This window comes from Scyliorhinus canicula, chromosome 13 (assembly GCF_902713615.1).
Source record: "Scyliorhinus canicula chromosome 13, sScyCan1.1, whole genome shotgun sequence".
In the NCBI taxonomy this organism is placed as follows: domain Eukaryota; kingdom Metazoa; phylum Chordata; class Chondrichthyes; order Carcharhiniformes; family Scyliorhinidae; genus Scyliorhinus; species Scyliorhinus canicula.
The window spans coordinates 137,708,106-137,735,581 of NC_052158.1; the positions used below are offsets into that span (position 1 = coordinate 137,708,106).

Below are 27,476 nucleotides of genomic sequence, written 5' to 3' on the forward strand. Positions count from 1 at the left end.
TGAGACCAGCAGTTTACTGATTTACTTGCAATGAAGCCAGGTTTTTGAAATGCTCTGAGCTTCCTTAATCATCCTGGTTAGTCAGCCTGCATATTCCACTAGATGTTCGCTAAGCAATACATTCTCCTCAACACATTCCTATCCCTCATTTGCTATTAATGCTCCTAACTTTGCATTGAATCTTTTTTCTTGCATTCATATATGAACCGTTCACTCCTCACCTCATTTTCTGGGACATTGACTTTCATCCTTTTGTCTGCTTTTCCCATTTTTTAATATCTCTTGTGTTTTCTTTTCAGTCCATCATAGATTCTTATATACCCTTTCTCGTAAGAGAAAATGTTTTGCCAATTATATCAGCTAACCTTTCTGCATCTTTTCAAGGTTCTGTGAAGTGTGTTCTGCATCCCTAATCTCAAAGCTAGACACATTCTGTGATTTCCCCACAGGAATAACATCCTCTGCCCACAAGCCGTGTTTGTTGTCTGACTGAAGTGTGAAGGATGAATTTGGTGTTCCTGCCCATGTTGCTCCATCAGTTCTGTTCCTTGCAGCCTCAGTCTTGCTGAAATGTTGGAACCGTGCATAACCGGTCTGGTTGGAACTGTGACTTTACTGTGTTGGGGAATAAGCACCTATTTACAATTTTGATCCGCAGGAGATTCAGATCAAGCATTTTACACAGGCCCCCTTTTCTTCACATCAGTATGAGCCTCAGCACAGCAAACAGGAAGAGTTGTAGAGCTGCAATTTCCTGGCCCTATGGAGACATGGTCGGAGGTTGGGGGTGGTTGCGGGAACGTAGGGGAGAGCCACATTGGGACAGCTGCCCAATGCATTCCCGCCTCAGGAGCTATTCACCGAGGTGGTCTGGGAAAGGGATTGCTGCCTGCTACAGGGAGGCAGGCAACTGGTTAGTCCAATGAAGGCTCAGTTAGAAGCCATTTATTGATGGCACTGGTGTTTTTTTCCCTCCACCCTCCCAGCTTCAGGCCACTTTATTTGCTGCTTTCAATTCAGGCAACCAAAGGCACCTCCGCTTTGAAGTGCTCTTGTTCTCACTTGCCTGCCTTAGCAGTGCCCACCTCTCCCAGTGGAGCTGCTGGCCTTATGTCACTGCAGACCCGCTGAATGGCTCATCAGCCCAGAGAATCCAGCCACAGTTCTTAATAGAGCGGCGAATGTGGAAGTGGCAAATTAGAAGGCCCCCCTCCTGGAAAGTTGCACCAGCGGGCATGCTGGTGACATGGGTGGGCATCAGGACCCCCAAAATGGACCTGACTTCAGTGTGACCGGTCCGCAGGAAAATCCAGTCCATAATGTGTGGCTGAGATTGACTTCCTTTGAAATCACAGAGACATTCAATGGGAGACCTCCTTTCTACTTTCACATGTGCTGGGCGCAGATCATATATTACAGGAAGAAGGTGTCAGAGGAATAGAAGGAATGTGATACGGGCTTGCCAGACTGAATATGTTTACTGTAAGATGACGGTAACTGGTTGAATCAACTGGTTGAATAAGAAATTACTGCTACTTTGTGAATCATGTATATCAAATAGAATACAGATGTGGATTAAAATGTCAAGCAAAATCTTACTGGCAGAAATAAATATAAGATGCGAATATTTTTTTCAGAAACAATAAATTTGCCTTTACGTCAGCCAGCGGGCGATAGAGGAGCAGATAGGTAGGCAGATTTTGGAAAAGAGTAAAAACAACAGCGTTGTTATGATGGGAGACTTCAACTTCCCCAATATTGACTGGGACTCACTTAGTGCTAGGGGCTTAGACGGGGCAGAGTTTGTAAGGAGCATCCAGGAGGGCTTCTTAAAACAATGTGTAGACAGTTCAACTAGGGAAGGGGCTGTACTGGACCTGGTATTGGGGAATGAGCCCGACCAGATGGTAGAAGTTTCAGTAGGGGAGCATTTCGGGAACAGTGACCACAATTCAGTAAGTTTTAAAGTGCTGGTGGACAAGGATAAGAGTGGTCCTAGTGTGAATGTGCTAAATTGGGGGAAGGCTAATTATGACAATAATCGGTGGGAACTGAAGAACCTAGATCGGGGGCGGATGTTTGAGCGTAAATCAACATCTGATATGTGGGAGGCTTTCAAGTGTCAGTTGAAAGGAATTCAGGACCGGCATGTTCCTGTGAGGAAGAAGGATAAATATGGCAAATTTCAGGTACCTTGGATAACGAGAGATATTGTAGGCCTCGTCAAAAAAGAAGGCATTTGTCAGGGCTAGAAGGCTGGGAACAGACAAAGCCTTTGTGGAATATAAGGAAAGTAGGAAGGAACTTAAGCAAGGGGTCAGGAGGGCTAGAAGGGGTCACGAAAAGTCATTGGCAAATAAGGTTAAGGAAAATCCCAAGGCTTTTTACATGTACATAAAAAGCAAGAGGGTAGCCAGGGAAAGGGTTGGCCCACTGAAGGATAGGCAAGGGAATCTATGTGTGAAGCCAGAGGAAATGGGTGAGGTACTAAATGAATACTTTGCATCAGTATTCACCATAGAGAAGGAATTGGTGGATGTTGAGTCTGGAGAAGGGTGTGTAGATAGCCTGGGTCACATTGAGAACCAAAAAGGCGAGGTGTTGGGTGCCTTGAAGAATATTAAGGTAGATAGGTCCCCAGGGCCTGATGGGATCTACCCCAGAATACTGAAGGAGGCTAGAGAGGAAATTGCTGAGGCCTTGACAAAAATCTTTGGATCCTCACTGTCTTCAGGTGATGTCCCGGAGGACTGGAGGATAGCCAATGTTGTTCCTTTGTTTAAGAAGGGTAGCAAGGATAATCAAGGGAACTACAGGCCGGTGAGCCTTACGTCAGTGGTAGGGAAATTACTGGAGAGAATTCTTCGAGACAGGATCTACTCCCATTTGGAAGCAAATGGACATATTAGTGAGAGGCAGCATGGTTTTGTGAAGGGGAGGTCGTGTCTCACTAATTTGATAGAGTTTTTCGAAGAGGTCACAAAGATGATTAATGCAGGTAGGGCAGTGGATGTTATCTATATGGACTTCAGTAAGGCCTTTGACAAGGCCCCTCATGGTAGACTGGTACAAAAGTTGAAGTCATACGGGATCAGGGGTGAGCTGGCAAGGTGGATACAGAACTGGCTAGGTCGTAGAAGGCAGAGAGTAGCAATGGAAGGGTGCTTTTCTAATTGGAGGGCTGTGACTAGTGGTGTTCCGCAGGGATCAGTGCTGGGACCTTTGCTGTTCGTAGTATATATAAATGATTTGGAGGAAAATGTAACTGGTCTAATTAGTAAGTTTGCAGACGACACACAGGCTGGTGGAATTGCGGATAGCGATGAGGACTGTCAGAGGATACAGCAGGATTTAGATTGTTTGGAGACTTGGGCGGAGAGATGGCAGATGGAGTTTAATCCAGACAAATGTGAGGTAATGCATTTTGGAAGGTCTAATGCAGGTAGGGAATATACAGTGAATGGTAGAACCCTCAAGAGTATTGCAAGTCAGAGAGATCTAGGTGTACAGGCCCACAGGTCACTGAAAGGGGCAACACAGGTGGAGAAGGTAGTCAAGAAGGCATATGGCATGCTTGCCTTCATTGGCCGGGGCATTGAGTATAAGAATTGGCAAGTCATGTTGCAGCTGTATAGAACCTTTGTTAGGCCACACTTGGAGTATAGTGTTCAATTGTGGTCGCCACACTACCAGAAGGATGTGGAGGCTTTAGAGAGGGTGCAGAAGAGGTTTACGATGATGTTGCCTGATACGGAGGGCAATAGCTATGAGGAGCGGTTGAATAAACTCTGTTTGTTCTCACTGGAATGACTGAGGTTGAGGGACAACCTGATAGAGGTCTACAAAATTATGAGGGGCATAGACAGAGTGGATACTCGGAGGCTTTTCCCCAGGATAGAGGGGCCAATTACTAGGGGGCATAGGTTTAAGGTGCGAGGGGCAAGGTTTAGAGTAGATGTACTAGGCATGTTTTTTACACAGAGGGTAGTGGGTGCCTGGAACTCGCTGCCGAAGGAGGTGGTGGAAGCAGGGACGATAGTGACATTTAAGGGGCATCTTGATAAATACATGAATAGGATGGGAATAGAGGGATATGGACCCAGGAAATGTAGAAGATTGTAGTTTAGTCGGGCAGCATGGTCGGCATGGGCTTGGAGGGCTGAAGGGCCTGTTCCTGTGCTGTACCTTTCTTTGTTCTTTGTTCTTATCTAGAAAGATTATTTAAAGAATGTTTGAAAATGCTTCCTATGAGGAAAGAAAGTGGTGTAGTGGTAATGTTGCTGGGACTAGTAATAATGGCCCAGACTAATGCTCTGGGGATTATGGGTTCAAATTCCACCAGCAATTTAAAAAAGAAATCTGGACTATAAAGTTTTAGTGACGGTCACGGTGACAACTACTGTCAATTGCCTATCTGCCTCACTGAAAGGAAGAAAATTTGTCATCCTCACTTAGTCTGGTTTATGTGAGACTTCAGACTCAAAGCAATGTGGTTAACTCTTAACTGCCCTCTAGTCAAGCATGCCACACAGTTCAAGGGCAGTTAGGGATGGGAAAAAAGTGCTGGCCTTGCCAGCAATGTATACATTCCACAAAAGAATGAAAAAAGCTCTGTTTTGCACATTTGAAGGACCTACAAACAGCCAGCAATAAATATTTAGGGTTTGTTTTTTATATATTCGTTCATGGGATGTGGGCAACACTTGATCAGCATTTATTGCCCATCTCTAATGCCCTTTCACATTAAGGTTAATGTTAGGAGTCACATGTAGGCCAGACCAGTTAAGGATAACAGATTGCTTTACCTAAAGGACATTAGTGAACCAGAGTGGTTTTTACAGTAATGGTCACCATTGGACTTTTAATCCAGACTTTTATTGAATTCAAGTTGCACCATCTACCAGGGTGGGATTTGAACCTGGGTCACCAGAGCATTACTCTGGATCTCTGGATTCCTAGCCCGGTGACAATACGATTATATTACTGCCTCCCCTTTGGTGACGTTGACCGGGGATGAATGTTCACCAGGATTAGTGTTGATCCAGTGATATCAGTGACAATATTCCAGGTAACTAAATCCATATCCTTTCCACAGTAATGCAACACAAGAATCCGAATGCAGTTTCGATGGAGGGACCTTGTCTTATATGGTGTTGAGCTGTGTCGGTGCTGAAGACTTCGTAGTTAGAAAATGCAGTCATCGCACTAGCAATTGAACCGCTAGCAATCGCGCTCAGGGCAGCAAAAAATTGGAGGGGGATCCGAAGGGGAGGTAGAGAGCACAGAGTCTCACTCTATGCGGATGATCTGCTCCTCTATATCTCGGACCCACAAAGCAGCATGGACGGAATCATCGCGCTCCTGAAAGAGTTTGGAGCCTTCTCGGGCTACAAACTCAACATGAGCAAAAGTGAGATCTTCCCAGTACACCCGCAAGGGGGGGGGGGGGGGGGGGGGCAGCACTAAAGGGGCTGCCGTTCAATCAAGCCCGACATAAATTCCGCTACCTGGGGATCCAAATAGCCCATGACTGGAAAGGGATCCACAAATGGAACCTCACCAGCCTGACGGAGGAAGTTAAAAAGGACCTGCAAAGATGGAACACACTCCCGCTCTCCCTCGCGGGGAGAGTTCAGACGATCAAAATGAACGTACTGCCCAGGTTCCTCTTCCTGTTTAGATCCATTCCGATCTACATCCCCAAGGCCTTTTTCAAAGCGCTGGACAAACTCATCATGGCGTTCGTATGGGGGGGTAAAAATGCTAGGATCCCAAAGAAGGTCTTACAAAAAACAAAAACCAGGGGAGGGCTAGCCCTCCCGAATCTACAATTCTACCACTGGGCAGCAACAGCCGAGCGAGTAAGGGGATGGATCCAGGAGCCAGAGGCTGAGTGGGTGCGTGCGGAGGAGGCCTCCTGCATGGGAACCTCCCTCCGGGCCCTCGCCACGGCAGCACTCCCATCCCCACCCAAAAAACACTCCAGCAGCCCAGTCGTGACAGCCACCCTCCAATCCTGGAACCAACTGCGGCAGCAACTTGGCCTGACCAAAATGTCGAACAGGGCTCCCATCTGCAACAACCATAGGTTCACACCAGCACTGACTGACGCCACCTTCAAAAGGTGGAGGCAGGACGGGGGGACACTGACAGTCAGGGACCTATACACGGACGACAGGATCGCAACACTGGACGAACTGACAGAGAAGTTTCAGCTAGCTGGGGGGAACGAGCTACGGTACCTGCAGCTCAAAAACTTCCTACGAAAGGAGACAAGGACGTACCCACAACCGCCACGACAGACACTACTGGAAGACCTACTGGACGCAAGTATCCTAGAGAAAGGGAACTGTAGTGACATGTATGACCGACTGGTAGATAGGGACGACACCGTACTGGACGCAACAAGAAGGAAATGGGAGGACGACCTGGGGATGGAGATAGGGTGGGGACTCTGGAGCGAAGCACTGCATAGGGTCAACTCCACCTCCACGTGCGCAAGGCTCAGCCTGACGCAACTAAAAGTGGTACATAGAGCCCACTTAACAAGAACCCGTATGAGTAGGTTCTTCCCGGAGGTGGAAGACAGATGTGAACGGTGCCAAAGAGGCCCGGCCAACCACGCCCACATGTTCTGGTCTTGCCCCAGACTCGTGGAGTACTGGACAGCCTTCTTCGAGGCTATGTTCAAAGTGGTGGGGGTGAGGGTGGAGCCATGCCCGATAGTGGCGGTCTTCGGGGTTTCAGAACAGCCAGATCTATTCCTGGGGAGGAGGGCGGACGCCCTTGCCTTTGCCTCCCTGATCGCCCGCCGTAGAATCCTGTTTGGCTGGCGGTCAGCAGCACCGCCCAGAGCTGCGGACTGGCTGTCCGACCTCTCGGAATCTCTCCAAATGGAGAAAATCAAATTTGCCATCCGAGGGTCGGACGACGGCTTCCACAGAACGTGGGAGCCATTCATGCAACTGTTCCGGGACCTATTTGTGGCCAATGTACAAGAGGAAGAATAGTCGGGGGAAGGTAGCGGGAGGGCTACAGGTTCGGTACGGGGGTTCGATGGCTAGCTAAGGCCCAAAACCAAACTAAATAAACATGTTGAGGGGGGGGGGGGGGGGGGCGGGCGCAGTTACTACTACGAAGATGCTTACCTGTAAATATGTATGTTAATTTTTGCGTGTTTGTTTGTTGTTTTTTTTTGTTCTTTTTCTCTCCTAACAATTTGTAATTTGTTCAACATAAAATATGAAAACTGAATAAAAACATTTATAAAAAAAAGAAAATGCAGTCATAGACTAATAGAAAATGTTGAGATGTCGATACACACTTGTTATTGAAGCAAAATCTGTTCAGTAATAGTTAATCTTGCGAAATGAGTCTAAACGTAGAAATGAATAAGGGAGAAATGGACTCCACTTACCTCGTAAATAATTGTTCAAAGATTCATTAATCAGCTCCAGGTGCGCTCTTGCCATTAAAAAGCTTAATCATAACCATTCTTTTCTTTTGTTACTTGTAAGTTCATCTGTACATTCCTGCAGCTCCAAACCTGTCAGCATTAAACTCCATACCTGCCTTTGCTGCAAAGAGGAGCCTGCTGTGATTAAACCCCCTGGGGCCTGGCAGGGCTAACATCAGCTGTTGCCACTGCAATCTGTGCCCTCTCACCAATTGTGATCACACCACTCTTTCTGCAGCTTCCTTCCCATCAGATTCCAGGCCACCCGATATTGAGCCAGGCTGGAACAGGCAGACTTCAGTGGGATATCCCTATGGGCCATGTGACTCACTACTGACCTAGAGTAGTGGGCAGCACGGCAGCACAGTGGTTAGCATAGTTGCTTCACAGCTCCAGGGTCCCAGGTTCGATTCCCGGCTTGGGTCACTGTCTGTGCCGAGTCTGCACGTTCTCCCCGTGTGTGCGTGGGTTTCCTCCGGGTGCTCCGGTTTCCCCCCACAGTCCAAAGATGTGCAGGTTAGGTGGATTGGCCATGATAAATTTCCCATACTGTCCAAAAAAGGTGAGGTGGGGTTACAGGGATAGGGTGGAGGCATGAGGTAGGGTGCTCTTTCCAAGAGCCGGTGCAGACATGATGGACCAAATGGCCTCCTTCTGCACTGTAAATTCTATGACATTGTAATGAGAGCCGGCCTTCAAACTGGTCCGATTCTCGTAATTGGGATTCTACAACTGCTGTATTTCAGGTGGGTGTCCTTGAGTAAAAACCATCGGAACCAATATTGACCTCCATTGCACTTCCTGTATTGATTGTATACAACAGGTCAAAACTTGGAAGCATTACTCCCATCTTATTGGTGCAAAAGCCCTAATTCCCTAGATACAGAGCTGGTGGCCAGAGCATTGGAAAGCAGCAAGTATGCCACCCTGGTTGAAGTAAGAGCCTGAGGATATTCCGAGTAACTACAGGCCAGTCAGTTTAAGATCAGTAATGGGTTAGATTTTAGAAACAATAATTAGAGAATAAAAGTCAGCAGGCACTTGGAGAGGTTTAAGTTAATTAAAGAGAGAACGAGCACAGATTTTGAAAAGGCCAGATTGTACTTGACTAAACTTACTGAATTGTTTGATGAAGTAACAGGGAAGGTTGATGAAGGGATTGCGGTGGATGTTGTCTATACGAATGTTGACAGAATGCTTGACAAAGTACCACATAAAAGACTGATAACAAAATTGAGGCTCTTGGAATAGGAGAGTAGGTGTCAGTGGCTATCCCTCCCCAATCCTCTCTACCTTGTTTTTTTCTGTTGGAATGCTCCTTAAAACCGACCTCTGACCAAGCTCCCTAACACCTTCCCTAATATTACCTTTTGTCACGTTTTGTTTTGTCACACTCCTATTCGGTGCCTTGAGCTATTTCATTACTTTAAAGGAGCTATAAAAATACAAGTTGTCGATGTTATATTTCGATAGTACTTCATAACATAAAGTGCATTCTCCGGAATCATGCTTCGATCCATGCATTCTCACAACTTAATCATCTCTCCATTCATTTCAGCAACTAAAGGCATTGATTTATCTTATTTATCAGGAAAATTAGGATTACGATCCCTTGACGTCAATATTAAAACCTGCCAGCTCACTTTTAGCACCAGTCGAGGCTCAGAATAAAGCTTTCCCACTCTGCAGTTCTCTAGAATTGTGCCTCGACCATAAAACCTCAGAGTCGCTCCCCTCCCCCACCTTTATCACTGTGTCACCTCAATTTAGCACATCAGTCTCTGTTGACAATTTCTAAGTGAGACTGATAGTTTATTGCAACGGTAATGAACGGTGGGAAATGATGACTTGTGGTCGGAGCCACGGGGCTAAGAGTGTTTCTGCAAAATTAACAGAGAATATTTACAGCCAGTCAGTCTGGACCAGTTTCAAACCTATCGATCCGATGTGTAATATTTTAAATGGTTTGCCATTAAGAGCCCCAAGTCTTATTGTGCCTTTGGTGATATTTTTCTAGTTCAAACTTGCCAGTACAAGCCTATTTCATAGCCATAAAGGAAAATGTGAGCTATTTATAAATGTTTTGGGGGATTTGTTTATTTTTTTAATCTTGCAAAGACATTTTAAAAGATCTTGAGAAGAACGTGTCAGCAGTTAAAATTCCTCAGACAGCTGGTGAACCTTTCTATTGTAGACAATGGCGGACTGGTGTGACTCTAACCCTTTGCCTTTTTCTGTGCTTGACTGTGGTTAAAGAATATTACCACTTGTGAAAGGCACAGGAATTTTCAGAATATATTGGTCTTCTAACAAGAATTTTGATTTTATTTAGAGAATAGCTGAAGAGTAGAACTGCACCGTTGTCCCAAATGTTTGTGTAATATTCTATTTTTGGACCTCTCAGACTCAGCATTGTCCAGTACAAATTACTTCAAAGTAGTCCAGGTGTGGTGATTGTTCCTTTTAAGGGCAACACAGCAGAAGAGGGTCACCTGTCTTGAGGGACCAATTGCGACCGTGAATGGTTCTTCACCACAAGGGGTGGAGTCATCTCTTCAGCTGAAGACATGTAGGGACTGGCTGCTCTCAATCAGCCTTGGGGCTGCTGGCCTCTGTACAGTTTTTCTTATGAATAAATACCTTTTGTCTATCAAATGAAGTCTGTGACCATGCAGCGTTACATATGGCGATGAGGATGGGACAGATTACAATTACAGCCTCTGTCCCGACATCCATTTTAATCGAAGTCTGAAGAAATAAATACTCACTCAAACGCCTCTCTTTGGACGAATAGACCCATTGAGACCCATGTTGAGATGTGCCAGATCCTGAGGGGAAATCGCAGAGCGGACCTGAATTGGCCGGCGGATTCAAAAATTTAGAAATATGTGGGGGAACAAAAAGAGAAACAAACCCTCATAAGCAAGAGATATGATTCTGGGCTCAAGGAAAGTGGAAAAGAGTTACTGCAAAGTTTTTTTTTGAAAGGAAATAGAGAAGAGAGAACAGAGAGCAGTGTTTTAAGAGTTTGAAGAGGAAATGCTCGAAGGGCCTGTAGCATTGTCTCCAGAAGCGCGGGAAAATGAAGAGGCTGAGATTGCTGGGCTCCTATTCCAAGCAGAGCATGGGGCGGGTTCAAAGGCATCAATCGCTGCACTAAACAGCAAAGCTCTGGAGATTTTTTAGAGGAGGAGAAGTCCTCAACCTGCTTAAAAATAAAGTTTAGAGGGACAGCGCAGTGGTTAGCACTGCTGCCACGGCGCTGAGGCCCCAGTTTCGATACCGGCTGTGGGTCACTGTCCGTGTGGAGTTTGCACGTTCTCTCCGTGTTTGCCTGGGTTTCACTCCCACAACACAAAGATGTGCATGGCAGGTGGATTAGCCACGCTAAATTGCCCCTTAATTGGAAAAAAATAATTGGGTACTCTAAAATTTAAAAATAAATAAAATGAAGTATTGAAAACAATGGCACCTTGGACCTCGAGAACACTCCAGTGAAATCAACAAAAGAAATGGGCCCATCAAAGCAGAGGGAAAATGGACTCTCCATATGGTCAGCGTAAAACAAACCTGCAGAGATCACAGAGAGCTTTACATTAGTAAAAAGAAGTGGGGCAGGATTCTCCGTCCCGCTGCACCCGTTTTCTGGTGCGGCGCGCCTCGCCAGCAGCGGGATCCTTTATTCCGGCAGCCGGCCAATGGGGTTTCCCATTGTGAACACCCCCACGCCGTCGGGAAATCCGCAAGTGTGAGTGCGCTGCCCGTGAAGTGGAGGATCCCACCGACAGATAATCCTGCCCATGAAGTTTAATAAAGGTTCAAAGGAGGAGCAGACATATTTGCGCCAAGATTTGAAAAGTGCGGGAAAAATACACCGAGAAGCTGCTGACCGCTGAGGAAGAAAGGGGTAATGCATTTAAAGATTTAATGAGGTAATGCACTTGAAACCGCAACCACAAGAAGAAGCAAATGGCAACGCACAGGCAAATTGGGGAAGATCCCAAACAAGGTTCATAAGCAATAAAGACCTCCAGGAAGATGCAACAGAAGACCTTGGACGGGGGGGAAGGGCAATGATGAAAGACTCCAGAAAGAGGGCAACGAAAGACAATAAATGACCAAATACAGGACAACGAGAGAATTGCAGAATGGAAACAAGTCAACACTTCATTGTGAATAGACCTGACCAACAGTGAAACCAAAACGGGTTTAACTGAAGTTAAGGCAAGTTGAAATGAAGGTTCCATTTTAAATGGTATAGGTCCAGTAAGAACATGATAGATTTCCTTTGGAAAAAATGCAGAAATCGAAGACTTCAAAAGAAACTAGGAACTATTGAACATAAAAGGAAATCAGCAAAAAGTATTAAAGCTCTAGGGAAGACATTAAAACTAGAAGATGAAATGACTGACAAACTGGGACAATAAAAAGTTGCAGAAATTTACAAAATGAAGTTGAGAAGAAGGAGAAATTAATGGGAGAGTGGAGAATAAGCTGAACTCCATGAAAAAGTAACAAGAAAATAAGAGCAAGTCCAGTGAAAGATTCAATCAGGATAATATGAGCTTGAAGAAGGGAAGCTTGGCAATGAGGAATTAACTGAAGAGGTGAAGACAATGAAATTGACAGCAGAATCAGCAATTCAGAAAAAAAGTGAGATTACGTGCCAGAACAAGATTGGTGAAATGGTCACGTGAATGGAACTGCGAAAGAACCAATAGGATAAAATTGTTGATGAAAATGATGCCGAATTGAAATGCTGGAAAGAGAAGAAACTGTATCACATGACCTAAATACCAGAAACAGAGTACCACGACTATTCCTTCACAAGTGACAGACCGAGATTGTGTAAGAACTGTCAAGACGTAAGAAATGAAATGAAATGAAAATCGCTTATTGTCACAAGTAGGCTTCAAATGAAGTTACTGTGAAAAGCCCTGAGTCGCCACATTCCGGTGCCTGTTCGGGGAGGCTGGTACGGGAATTGAACCGTGCTGCTGGCCTGCCTTGGTCTGCTTTAAAAGCCAGCTATTTAGCCCTGTGCTAAACCAGCCGTATTGTGATGCCTCCATGCATTATAATGTAAGGTGCTCAGCAGTGCAAGGATCAACGTGGGGATGGAGAGTGGCACACCCACATAGTGATGTACGTAGTCACATGGCCAGAGAACAGTCGAGGACGGAACTCGCTAAGCAGCAAGCCTGCTTGGAAGAGTTCCATGCAAGACTATATTTGGAACTGTAGATGGTTAAAGCCTACCAATAAAAGTGTTTATGTTGAAATACACAAGCCTCAAGGCCCTATCAATGAGCCATCACCATTGCAACAATAATAAAACCATATTAAGTACAGAATATGATGTGGTGTCATAATATGAAACTTTGATAGTGAATCAAGTCAGATATCTGGAATTATTGGCTGGGATTCTCTAAAAACGCGGCTAAGTGTTGACGCCGGCGTAAACACCGGAGTGTTTCACGCAGGCGTCAACGGGCCTCATGGCCCAGCGATTCTGAAGCCCACAGGGGGCCAGCACGGCGCAGGAATGCTCCGCACTGTTCCAGCTGCCGTATGTGGCCCTGAACTGCTCACCGCAGGTCCACACAAGCACGTGGCGGCCGGCCGTGGGTCGGCGCACGCGTTCCGCTCCGGGCCCATGCAACATGGTGGAGCCACACAGCGGGCCGGCGGTGAAGAAGGTGGGCCACCTCCCAGATCGCACGCGTCCACCGATCGGTCGCCCAACGATCGCGGGCCTGGCTGTCATGGAGGATCCTCCCCCCCCCACCCCCGCCCCCTCGGCCACCGCAGCCGCGACACCGAGCTCCCGCCGGGTTGAACTATACGTGAACCACGCCGGCGGGAACTCGGCTGGTCGACCGCGGCGAATCACCGCGGGGGCCTCTTTCAACGGCTCCCAACCATGCTCCCGCATCTGGCGCCGATTCTCCGGTCGCCGGAGAGTCGCGTCCCAGCATCGGACCCGATTGCGGGTCTGAGGCACCATTCTCCACCCCCGCGCCGAGCGCCATTTCAGCACGGCCTCAGAGAATCCCGCCCATTGTTTCTGGGACCGGACTCCTGTCGTACCCAGTAGACATGGAGGGGACTGATCATTCGTAAACATGTGGATTACTTAAGTAGAGAGATGTTCCAACAGTCTGTTGCCAGCAAGAAATGTTTTTGAACTTTTAAGTACTGAAGTACCTCATCGACCGATTACAGACATATCTGATGTCTCCGTGGAAGCAAGTAGTAATGAACTGCCTGTGCCAGAAAAGGAACCTGTTACTGGAGTTCCTGTCAGTCAATGTAGTGGAAGCATCTCAGACCACAAAATTCCGCTTTACAAGCAACACAACAACCCTCAAAGACTCCATTTACAATGATCCAACTCATGTGTACAATGTTTAGTTAGAATTTAGGACTGTTTTGGTCTCCTTATTTAAGAAAGGATGTAAAAGCAGTGGAGACAGTGTAAGAGGAGGTTTACTAGATTGATACCTGGAATGAGCGGGTTGTCTTATGAGAAAAACCTGGACAGACTGGGTTTGTTTCCACTGGAGTTTAGACGAGTGAGAGGTGACTTGATTGAAGTATTCAAGGTCCTGTATGGACTTCACAAAGTGGATGTGGAAAGAATATTTCCTCTTGTGGGTGTGTCCAAAACTAGGGGGCACTGTTTTAAAATTAGGGGTCGCCCTTTTAGGTCAGAGATGAGGAGGAATATTTTCTCTTAAAAGAGCTGTGTGACTCTGAACTCCGCCTCAGAAGGTGGTGGAGGCGGGGTCATTGAACATTTTTAAGGCGGTGTTATATAGACTTGTTAGGCGAGGGAATCAAAGGTTATCAGTGGGAATATGGAAGCCATGATTTTATTGAATGGCGGAGCAGGCTCGAGGGACTGAATGGCCTACTTTTGCTCCTACTTTGTAAGTTCAAGGATTTGAAACGGCCTTGCTCCTCAGTGTTAGGACACAGCTCAAAAAACGGCATTTCCTCAAGATGTAACGTCCAACTGGTGCAATTGAAGAGTTAGCAATCCCTATCAGACAATTGCTACATAAGGACATGAAGGAATATAACAACATAACATAGTCCATAATTGTGCACACTCACTGAGAAGCAGTAGTTATGGAGCCATTTAAAAAATGGTCCTTCTCAAACTAGGGGATGAAAGTGTAAGTTTTATGGGCACATTCAGTGTCCCTCCCATTGTTGCAATTCAATTGTTTCCTGTCCCGGTAATCCATCAATATGTTCGCTGGAAAAACTCTCACGGAAGACTTTTCCCATTGTAATGTTTTCAGTAGCATTTCATTCCTTATTGTGGGTAACAAAAACAAACAAGTCTGATCGTAAGGATCTCTTTCTAGAGGGAATCCCAATGTTATTTAAGGAGTTAACGCAAACTCAATGTCCCTCACCTGCCATGTTCAATTCATTTTCCTTTTGCATTCCAGCACTTTCAGACCATGCTGAAGACAAAACTGAATGTTCTGACACTTCGGAAGGAGCCCCTACCAACCGTCATCTTTCACGAACCAGAGGCTATTGAACTGTCCCCCACAGCCCCTCTGAAAAATGGCCAGCCATACACAGAACGCAAGGTTTGTTTCAACTGTTGTATATATTGTCCAGGCAGCTGCTTGATGAGATTTGATTTAATTATTTTTCGGGCAACAATGTGCTATTTATTATTTCACCGGCTGGGGCAAGGTATGGTTGTTTTTATTTCCTAACCTCAATGTAACATTTACTGTCTGGACAGAACGCCAGTATCCATGACAGACAACTGGCCTCTTCAGAGCACACCAAAGGCAGATGGTTGTTGAGACTTTAGACGTTACCTCAGACTATTACACGCACAGTGCTATATATTCCATTGACTTTTACACTTGTAATTTTCCCTGCAAACTTTTATTTTGGAGAAGGTTATACTGATCATGGAGCCAGCAATAAACCTGAAGATGCGAGGGACTATGGGTTCTAACCAGCCTCCTTACAACTTCCTGTTGGCACTGAAGTTATTGAAGTCAATGATAAATGTAGAAAAACAAAGAAACAGTTTCATTTTTCCCTAAACTCCTGATGGTGAGAATTCTGATTGAAATATAATTCAGCAGGATCTCGGAAAGGAATAGTTTAAATCATTCGTCCATTTTGTAAGTAGCGTGGGTGGCAACAAAAGGGAGCGATCATAGTTTCAATGGAAAAGACTACTAATTGCCCAAGTGTTTAATCATCATTATCGGCGTGTTCTATCTTTATTCTGTGACGAGTAAACATTTACACTTGGGGTGGAATCTTACCAGAATTTGGCAAAGTGTCAGGCTCAGACCGAAAACTGCCGTGTACCTACCCAGTTACACTGACCAGCTTTCTCTCCAAATATTGAGCCACTTGGAGAAAAAAAATGTGGTTTACTCTGATGGGATGGGACCCGAAAGAGCCGGAAACTGACTCCCCGGGGATCGGGGCATCATCTTTAAAGGTGCTCTGGTCATTACTGCTGCCTAACAGCCTCCAGCCCCCATCACAGAGGTATTGGGAATCTCCTCCATCCCCAACAATCCTCGCCGGATTCCACCCCCCTACTCCGACTGCTTCTCGTCTGGCCAAACCTGTTGTAAACCTCACTGACGTGATGCCACACCGGCCAGGTATGAATATTCAGTGAGGGGGTGATCATGTGGCAGAGGGCACGCTACTAACATTGAAATTGATACAAATCTATTCAAATGAGGTTCACGTCCTTTGTGGGCATGAACTTAGTGAGTTCACCAGCGAGGGGCGAGAAAAATCAGGAAACACGATCTCTCCAGCAAGAATTACGTTTCCCAATTCGCGCAGGATTTTCCGCCACTCCGCTGATCCCCACGCATGGCTAGTGCAGGCTCAAAGTCAACCCCCTGGCCTTCATTCTATCAATGAAGTATAGCAAAACTAGGTATGATCCTTCAGGCGAGTTGAGGATAAGTATCTCATTGAGTTACCCTGTTCCCTGTCTATGGTGAGAATCCATATTGATGAGATGAAAGTCATCTAACGTGGGGCAGGGTGTGCAGGAGTCCCGCCCCTTTGAGTCATGGGAAGGTATTTCAAATAGATGGATGGCTTGCCCACCCTTCCCATCAATCCCTGAGCTTTCCCACATAATACTGTGGGCAGTAAGGTATCTGCACTCTTATGTCTATTGGCCACTTAAGGCTCTAATCTCAACCCGACTGCCATAATACTTTGGAAAGTGGAAGACAAAGGAAAGTGGCCAGACTGCCTCTTTTTCACCATTTGAGGTGAAAAGTCAGGAAGGAAGGGGTGTTCTTCCTTTGGAGGGTGAGCTGTGTACAACAGGAACACCACTCTCAAAATGGCACCTCCCTCTTTGTGCGCTCCCCCCCTGCCACAACAGAGGTAATATAATTTGGCCTTGGTATCCCTGGCTTATCGAGCTGAAAAGACAGTGCAAGTTGCCACTTTGAATTGCTGGAAGTGAAAGTTATCTTCGATGAAGAGGGGATAGACTCCAGGGTGACCGTTCTGTCTGGGTGTTCCTTTAATCTTGTCCACAAAGGATCAACCCCCAAAACTATGCCAAACAATTGCCCCACAGACTTTCGGTGGGTTTTCAATCTGCAATCTATAGTTACTATGGGCGGAATCCTATGCTCTAACCTAGCCACCAGTCTACCAAGTTTTACATGGTGGGCTGGTCACGGTGTCAATATTGTGGGAGCAGGTCCTTATGTGATTATTAATTGCCCACTTAAGGCCTCAGTCGGCCCTGGGGCAAGAGGACAGACTAATGCGTCCCCCAACGCTGGTCAAATTGAAGCATGGTTGGGACAGCATCATTGGCATGAAGCCTAATTTTTTGGACATCCCATATCAAAGGCTGCCAGGCGCAATCGGAACAAACAATTCCAGCCTATGGATACATTACAGCACAGAGCCCTCTGTGGGGTTGGTAGATATCAGCATGTCTCTTCAACCAGTTATGTTAAGGAATCCTCAGTGAGCCAGGCAGAGTTTAAATGAGGAAGTAAAACTAGAATATTTAATTTAATTTAAGATCATGCACTGAAAGCAAAATAAAGCAAACATGTGAAAAATGGGATCATCACACTGTTGGAAAAAATTGCTTACACCTGTATTTCAAACACAAACCTTTTCCGGTGTGTTCTGTGGGAAAGTACCCCAGTATCCTCCGTGTCTTTGAATGTGAAGTCTCTTAATAAAATATGTGGAGGAGCAGGAGAAATCCGGCAGCCACTTGCTGATCTCTTTGTTCAACTGTGCGTGCACAGAAGCCAGAACCTGCTGTCCAACTTACATTGTTACAATGGAGTTCTCAGATTGCCTTGCCGTTATTCTTAATACAAAATCCAGGCCATTATCTGCAAAGTAAGAAGTCTTACAACACCAGGTTAAAGTCCAACAGGTTTGTTTCGAATCACTAGCTTTCGGAGCGCAGCTCGTTCATCAGGTGAGTCTACCGGCTTCAAGCTTACTGGTCTATAATTCCCTGTTTTTTCTCTACCTTCCTTTGTAAATAGTGGGATTATATGAGCTACTCCCCAATCTGTGTGAACTGTTCCAGAGTCTATAGAATCTTGAAAAATGACCACCAATGCATCTACTATTTCGAGGGCCACTTCCTTAAGTACCCAGGGATATGGATTATCAGACCCTGGGGATTCAATCCCATCAATTTCCCCAACACCATTTCTCTACTAGTATTGATCTCCTTCAGTTCCCCCCTCTCACTAAACCCTGTGTTCCCCAACATTTCTGGTATCTTATTTGTGTCCTCACTTGTGAAGACCGATCCAAAGTATATATTTAGCTACTCAACCATTTCTTTGTCCCCTATTATACATCCCCTGTTTCTGACAATAAAGGACTTCCATTTGGCTTTGCCAGTCTTTTTCTCTTCACATACCTACAGAAACGTTTACAATCATTTTTTATGTTCCCTGCAAGCTTACGCTTGTACTCTATTTTCCCCTTCTTAATCAATCCCTTGGTCCTCCTCTGCTGAGTTCTAAACTGCTCCCATTTCTGACACCTGTTTATCTTGGCAATTTGTATGCTTCTTCCTTGGATCGAATATTATTTCTAAGTTCCCTTGTAAGCCATGATTTTGCCACCTTTTTTGCATTACTTTTGTGCCAGACAGGAATAAACAATAGTTGCCGATTTCCCCCATGCGCTCCTTGAATGTTTGCCATTGCCTATCAACAGTCATACTTTGAAGTAATGTTTCCTAATCGATCGTAGCCAACTCATTCCTTGTATCACTGTAGTTTCCTTTATTAAGATTCAGGACTCTAGTTTCAAAATCAACTATGTCATTCTCCATCTTGATGAAACATCCTAACATATTATGGTCGCTCATCCCCAAGGGGTCTCACACAACTAGATGGTTAATGATTCCATTCTTATTACACAGTACTCAGTCTAGGATGGCCTGTTCTCTAGTTGGTTACTCAACATATTAGTCCAGAACACCACCCTATATACACCCCAAGAATTCATACTCTATGGTATTGTGACTAATTTGATTTGCAGATTAAAATCACTCATAATTACAGATGCTCCTTTATCACCTACATCTCTAATTTCCTGTTCAATGCCATTCCCAACATCACCACTACAGTTTGGGGGTCTATATACAATGCCCACTAACATTTTTTGCACCTTGGTGTTTCCCAGTTCGACCCATACAGATTCCACATTGTCAGAGCGTATATCTTTCCTTGCTACTGGGTTAATTTCCTCTTTGACCAGCAAAGCAACTCCACCACCTTTTCCGTTTTGTCTGTCCTTCCTAAATACTGAATATCCCTGGATGTTCAGTTCCCACCCCTGGTCACCGTGCAGCCATGTCTCCGTAATCCCAATTATATTATGCTTGTTTACATCCATTTGCACGATTAGTTAATCCGCTTTATTGCGAATGCTCCATGCATTAAGGCTTGTCCTTTTAACATTACTTGTCCAACTCACAATATTTTTCACGGTGGCCCTGTTTGAATCTGGCCCTTGGTTTCCCTGCCTCTCACTTTTCTTATTCCCCATTCTGTCTTTTGTTTTTGTCCTTGATTCCTCCTCCTATGACTCCTCCTTGCATAGGTTTCCAGCCCTAGCCACTCTAGCAAATGCTCGTCCTACGACAAGTCCTGGTCCTGCCCAGTTGTTACCCGTCCAGTTTGTACTGGTCCCACCTACCCCAGAACCTGTCCCAATGCCCCAGGAATCAGAAACCCTCCGCCTCACACGATCTCTTCAGCCACGTATTCATCTGATATACCCTGCTTTTCTACTCTGACTAGCATGTGGTACTGGTAGTAATTATGATATCACTACCTTTGAGGTCCACCTTCTCAATTTTCTTCCTCACTCCCAACATTCTGCTTTTAGGACCTCATTTTGTGGTATTGCTACCACTGCCCTGAAAAGGGCTTGACTTGTTTAGGTTGGAAGGCATTTTGTAGTTCATATAGTTCATGCAAATATTTTAGGTTTGAGCTGTTAACAGAGTTATGCTCCACATCTGACAAGATAGAGTCAGCAAAATGTCAGTCAGGGTCATCCACTAGAGAAGAGAAACAAAGACCTATTTGCAATTGCCTTCTCTGTTAGGTAAGGGTCAAGAGGGTTTATTTTTCACATCAACAGCAGCAAATACTCTGTCACGGTCAATAGCACAGTGTGTTTTTTGTCTAGAAAGTTGCCTGCTGTCTTGAATGGGCTGTAATGAAACAAAAAAGGGAAGAATGTAAAAAACATTAAAAACATACTTCCAAGAATTAATTTTAAAACCTTAGAATTCGTCACCTTAGAAAATATCTATACTTCTAACCACGACCATATTTGAAATTACGTTACAAATTTAATATACTGGAGGCAATGTGCTGTTCATTAAATACAGCTTCTCCCTTATTCTTCATATTTTCCACCTATCTTACCCCGAAGTAACTAGTACACCTATTCCATTCTCAACTAGACAGGTGATATGGTCTACAAATATCCACAATGTTACCTCTTAACCCGCCAGGCAGTTCATTCAGATTACTTTGGAAGGAGGTACTCTAGGTTTATTGCTGATGCACCATTGAGCTGAAGGAGTCACTCTTCTTCACTTGTCATTGGTAGTTATATTAATGGAATAGTTTACAATAGTAAAATTATTTATTTTTGGAGCATGTGATGAATATTTAATAATGCAACATGAAACTATAGCCATGGAAGCTGGCTGGTGCACTTCTGATATGTTTCCTTTATCCACAACTGGTGGTTGACAGGGCCCTCCACCGTGTCCAATCCATTTCATGTACTTCTGCTTTTACCCATTCTCCTCCCAGAACCATAATAGTGTTCCCCTTGTCCTCTCATTCTACTCATTTTCAATGGATCATACTCTGCCATTTTCACCAACTCCAACATGATGCTACCAGCAAATATATCTTCCCACACTCTCCCCTTTCAGCATTCTGAATGAACTGTTCCCTTTGCAACACCCTTGTTCATGCCTCGGTCACCACTAATCCCCACCCTCCTTTCCCTACACCACGTACCTCACCTCTCGACTCGCCACTTTTAAAAAATATATTTTTATTCTCCATTTTCGCATTTACCTCTAAAATTTACACCCCACCCACAAACAGTAAACGGTAACAAATACAAAATCAATCCCCTTAACAATAACAACGATCCCATCCTCCCACCACCCCAAACAACAGCCCACCTGTCAAGATATGCATCCAATGAAACAAACCCTCCCACGGTGGAAACAAAAAGCAAAGGAGAAAAAGAAAAAAGGAGTCCGGGACCCCCACCACACATACACACTCAATGCCGTCCAACCTCTGAAAGAGTGCCGTACATGATACCCAAGAGTTGTAAACCCCCACCCCCTTCCCAACTCCTCCCGTCTACTACCTCTTGTAAAACTCCTTCCCCCAACCTCGGTTCCTTCCCCTCCAACTTTCCACCCCGGCTAGACCACGCGGACCCTGTTCTGCCAGGCTCCGATGGCTGCAGCCCCTCCCCCTATCTCACTCCCGTTCACTGGCCGGCATAGACCGGCTAGCGTGGAGGCCCCGGCCCGGGTCCCTTTCCCCCTTGCCCGACCGTAGGAAAGCCCAAAAATCCCCCTTTAGCGCACAAAACCCGCAGATCCACCTACACCCAAAGAGCCCTCACTTCGAGTGAAAGTCTCATCACTTCCCTTGTCCAAATATATACAACACCGGCTCCTGTAGCCCATACACCCGCACGCAGTGAAACAAACAAACAAAAAAAATAGAAAATACAGTCATGAGGTTACATCGGCACATGGCCATTTCTCAATTTCTCAGTTCTGCCACAGTCCTTCTGCCTTTGCAAACTCTTCCGCTGTTCCAAAATAAAAGACCTTGAGCTTGTAAGTCACCCTCAGCTTCGCTGGATATACAATGCCGCACTGCACCTTGCTAATGTACAGTGCCCTCTTCACCCGGTTGAAAGCAGCCCGCCTCCTCGCCAGCTCCACCGTAAAGTCCTGGTATACCAGCTCCAGCCCACTGCACCACCGCTTCTGTTTGGCCCAGCACAGGACCTTCTCCTTCACACTGTACCTACGGAAGCACAGAGTCACTACCCTTGGCGGCTCACTCGCCTTTGGTACAGGCCTCCACGACTGATGAGCCTGATCCAGTTTATATCGGGAGGGATCCTCCCCCTCCTCCAATAGTTTCGCCAGCATCGCGGCAAAATACTCAGTCGGTCTTGGCCCTTCAACTCCTTCGGGCAGCCCCACAATCCTCAAATTCTGTCACCTGGACCTGTTTTCCAGGTCTTCCATTTTTCCTCGCAGTTCCTTGTTAATCTCCATCACCTTCTGCATCTCTTTCCCCATCGAGGTAAGTTGATCACCGTGCTGCAATAATGTCTCCTCCACTTCCTTCAGTGCCTCCCCTTGCTCCCGCACCTCTGCCACTGCGCTCGCCACCGCCGTCATCACCAGGGAAATTGCGTCCTCCACCAGCACACTCAAAACCTCCCTCATCTCCTTCCTCATTGTCTCCATGTATTTTGTAAACTGCCTTTCGAATTCCGAAGCCATTACCTTAGTTATTTCTTCAGCCGTAAGCAATGCGGCCTCCCCGATGCTCCAGCCTCCATTTTCCTTGGTGACCCCCGCGGTGACCTTTCCACTCCCTGACGAACGTTCAACTGTTTTCACAGCCGTTTTCTTACTGGACCTCGACATATCCCTTCCCTGTACTTTCTCCTGGCCTTCACCGCCTTCGCTGCCCCTAGGACCGGGCGTCAATCCCCGACAATGCCATTCTCGAACAGGAGCCCTCCAACGCGCGGCTGCCTCCCGCCCGCCAACGCGCGGCTGCCTCCCGCCCGCCAACGCGCGGCTGCCTCCCGCCCGCCAACGCGCGGCTGCCTCCCGCCCGCCAACGCGCGGCTGCCTCCCGCCCGCCGTCACCGGAAGTCAGCCGTCACCGCTTCTTCAATAGCCTTGGTGAGATCTTTTCGCCCGCAGAGCCAGTTCCCGCCAGCAAGAACCTTGTGTAATTTACGCCAGCGGGACAGACCGAAAACGGGCGGCCGCTCGGCACATCACGGAGCAGAGAATCGCCGGAGGGGCCGCTGCCAACGGCCCCCGATCGGCGCGACGCGATCATTACAGATCCAGAGATAGGGGGTTATCCCCCTATTGCATTACATTCACCTCCCACCATCTGGCCTGGACTTGCAAAATCCTACCAACTGTCCTGGCTTGAGACGGGACAGACAGAGTTGTCATTTCTGGTTTGTTGTCTGTGCCACGTGATAGCGAGGCTAGGAATAGGGAGAGAGTGCAGTTGAACATGTGGCTGCAGGAATGGTGTAGGAGGGAGGGCTTCAGGTATTTGGAAAATTATAGCGCATTCTGGGGAAGGTGGGACCTGTACAAGCAGGACGGGTTGCATCTGAACCGGAGGGGCACCAATATCCTGGGGGGGGGAGGTTTTCTAGTACTCTTCAGGAGGGTTTAAACTAATTTGGCAGGGGAATGGGAACCGGATTTGTAGTCCAGCAATTAAGGAAGCCGACATTCAGGACGCCAAAGCACATAGTGATGCAGTGGGGAAGGTAACAATGACAAAGGAGAGTACTTGCAGGCAAGGAGATGGGTTGAAGTGTGTATACTTCAATGCAAGAAGCATCAGGAATAAGGTGGGTGAACTTAAGGCATTGATCGGTACTTGGGACTATGATGTGGTGGCCATCATGGAAACTTGGATAGAAGAGGGGCAGAAATGGTTGTTGGAGGTCCCTGGCTATAGATGTTTCAACAAGATTGGGGAGGATAGTAAAAGAGGTGGGGGGGGGGGGGGGTGGCATTGTTAATTAGAGATCATATAACAGCTGCAGAAAGGCAGTTTGAGGGGGATCTGCCTACTGAGGTAATATGGGTTGAAGTCAGAAGTAGGAAAGGAGCAGTCACCTTGAGGGGAGTTTTCTATAGGCCCCCCAATAGCAGCAGAGATGTGGAGGAACAGATTGGGAAACAGATTTTGGAAAGGTGCAGAAGTCACAGGGTAGTAGTCATGGGTGACTTCAACTTCCCAAACATTGAGTGGAAACTCTTTAGATAAAATAGTTTGGATGGGGTAGTGTTTGTGCAGTGTGTCCAGGAAGCTTTTCTAACACAGTATGTAGATTGTCTGACCAGAGGGGAGGCCATATTGGATTTGGTACTTGGTAATGAACCAGGGCAGGTGATAGGTTTGTCAGTGGGGGAGCATTTTGGAGATAGTGACCACAATTCTGTGACTTTCACTTTAGTAATGGAGATGGATAGGTGTGTGCAACAGGGCAAGGTTTACAATTGGGGGAAGGGTAAATACAAGAACTGAAGTGCATAAGTTGGGAACATAGGCTGTCAGGGAAGGACTCAAGTGAAATGTGGAACTTGTTCAAGGAACAGGTACTGCGTGTTTTTGATATGTATGTCCCTGTCAGGCAGGGAAGAGATGGTCGAGTGAGGGAACCACGGTTGACAAGAGAGGTTGAATGTCTTGTTAAGAGGAAGAAGGAGACTTGTGTAAGGCTGAGGAAACAAGGTTCAGACAGGGCGCTAGAGGGATACAAGATAGCCAGGAGGGAACTTAAGAAAGGGATTAGGAGAGCTAAGAGACGGCATGAAAAATCTTTGGCGGGTAGGATCAAGGAAAACCCTAAGGCCTTTTAGTCATATGTGAGAAATATGAGAATGACTAGAGCAAGGGTAGGTCCGATCAAGGACAGTAGCGGGAGGTTGTGTATTGTCTGAAGAGATAGGAGAGGTCTTGAACAAGTATTTTTCTTCAGTATTTACAAACGAGAGGGGCCATATTGTTGGAGAGGACAGTGTGAAACAGACTGGTAAGCTCGAGGAGATACTTGTTAGGAAGGAAGATGTGTTGGGCATTTTGAAAAACTTGAGGATAGACAAGTCCCCCGGGCCTGACGGGATATATCCAAGGATTCTATGGGAGGCAAGAAATGAAATTGCAGAGCCGTTGGCAATGATCTTTTCATCCTCGCTGTCAACAGGGGTGGTACCAGAGGATTGGAGAGTGGCGAATGTCGTGCCCCTGCTCAAAAAAGGGAATCGGGATAACCCTGGGAATTACAGGCCAGTTAGTCTTTCTTCGGTAGTAGGCAAAGTAATGAAAAGGGTACTGAGGGATAGGATTTCTGAGCATCTGGAAAGACACTGCTTGATTAGGGATAGTCAGCACGGATTTGTGAGGGGTAGGTCTTGCCTTACAAGTCTTATTGACTTCTTTGAGGAGGTGACCAAGCATGTGGATGAAGGTAAAGCAGTGGATGTGGTGTACATGGATTTTAGTAAGGCATTTGATAAGGTTCCCCATGGTAGGCTTCTGCAGAAAGTAAGGAGGCATGGGATAGTGGGAAATTTGGCCAGTTGGATAACAAACTGGCTAACCGATAGAAGACAGAGAGTGGTGGTGGATGGCAAATATTCAGCCTGGAGCCCAGTTACCAGTGGCATACCACAGGGATCAGTTCTGGGTCCTCTGCTGTTTGTGATTTTCATTAACGACTTGGATGAGGGAATTGAAGGGTGGGTCAGTAAATTTGCAGATGATACGAAGATTGGTGGAGTTGTGGATAGTGAGGAGGGCTGTTATCGGCTTCAAAGAGACGTAGATAGGATGCAGAGCTGGGCTGAGAAGTGGCAGATGGAGTTTAACCCTGACAAGTGTGGTTGTCCATTTTGGAAGGACAAATATGAATGCGGAATACAGGGTTAACGGTAGGGTTCTTGGCAATGTGGAGGAGCAGAGAGATCTTGGGGTCTATGTTCATAGATCTTTGAAAGTTGCCACTCAAGTGGATAGAGCTGTGAAGAAGGCCTATGGTGTGCTAGCGTTCATTAGCAGAGGGATTGAATTTAAGAATCGTGAGGTGATGATGCAGCTATACAAAACCTTGGTCGGGCCACATTTGGAGTACTGTGTGCAGTTCTGGTCACCTCATTTTAGGAAGGATGTGGAAGCTTTGGAAAAGGTGCAAAGGAGATTTACCAGGATGTTGTCTGGAATGGAGAGTAGGTCTTACGAGGAAAGGTTGAGGGTGCTAGGCCTTTTCTCATTAGAACGGAGAAGGATGAGGGGCGACTTGATAGAGGTTTATAAGATGATCAGGGGAATAGATAGAGGAGACAGTCAGAGACTTTTTCCCCGGGCAGAACACACCATTACAAGGGGACATAAATTTAAGATAAATGGTGGAAGATATAGGGGGGATGTCAGAGGTAGGTTCTTTACCCAGAGAGTAGTGGGGGCATGGAATACACTGCCTGTGGAAGTAGTTGAGTCGGAAACGTTAGGGACCTTCATGCGGCTATTGGATGGTACATGGATTAGGGTAGAATAATGGAGTGTAGATTAATTTCTTCTTAAGGGCAGCACGGTAGCATTGCTTCACAATTGCTTCACAGCTCCAGGGTCCCAAGTTCGATTTCGACTTGGGTCACTGTCTGTGTGGAGTCTGCACATCCTCCCCGTGTGTGCGTGGGTTTCCTCCGGGTGCTCCGGTTTCCTCCCACAGTCCAAAGATGTGCAGGTTGGGTGGATTGGCCATGATAAATTGCCCTTAGTGTCCAAAATCTATGATTAACCTAGGATAAAAGTTTGGCACAACGTCGTGGGCCGAAGGGCCTGTTCTGTGCTGTATTTCTCTCTCTCTCTCTCTCTCTCTCTCTCTCTCTCTCTCTCTCTCTCTCTCTCTCTCTCTCTCTCTCTCTCTCTCTCTCACCTCTTTAACCTGGGATCACCCCCTATCTCTGGATCTGTAATGATTTGATTACCCACAAATGCTCGCATTCCAAGCATTGTCTGGCATCTCTGACTTTGTCTATATAAATGTTTCTGGAACATACCTCTTCATTCACCTGAGGAAGGAGCTGCGCTCCGAAAGCTAGTGTTTGAAACAAACCTGTTGGACTTTAACCTGGTGTTGTAAGACTTCTTACTGTGCTCACCCCAGTCCAACGCCGGCATCTCCACATCATAAATTGTATATATATTTTATCAGTGACATTGGGTTTCAAACCTCTCTGAAAGAGCTGGAACAGGTACCTTGAGCTGAAAGGCCTTCTTCTGTGCTATTTGCTTCTCTGATTAACAGCAATATACTCGAATGCTGCCTGTGTGATTTCCATTCCACACGGTAAGAAAGCATAAAGCAAGTGAAACGTGTGGGGGACAAAAGGATGTTTTGTGGCTTGGGGCTTTCACAACCTTAATAAAAGTTCCTCATGAAGCCTTACCGCAATTATCCAAAGCCTGCACACAACAAGTACATTGACTTTTGAGAACCATGGCAATCCTTCACTGAAAACAACTCTCCACTGGAGAAACAGCTGCTTCTATTTTGCTCAGAGAGGAGAATTTTTCAATCGCACTCCCTAGTCAGATTCCCATGACAGTGCTTCCTAAGCTACCACCAGCTTCCAGCGATTGTC

General features: G+C 46.2%; 1 protein-coding gene across 1 annotated transcript in view; it reads left to right on the forward strand.

The window, feature by feature from the left end:
• pid1 (phosphotyrosine interaction domain containing 1) overlaps positions 1-27,476 on the forward strand; it is a 122,046-nt gene that overhangs the window by 33,369 nt on the left and 61,201 nt on the right. Inside the window, exon 2 of the mRNA XM_038816244.1 lies at positions 14,920-15,066. Within this exon, the coding sequence (XP_038672172.1) occupies positions 14,920-15,066 (147 nt within the window). The remainder of the gene's footprint in view (positions 1-14,919; positions 15,067-27,476) is intronic.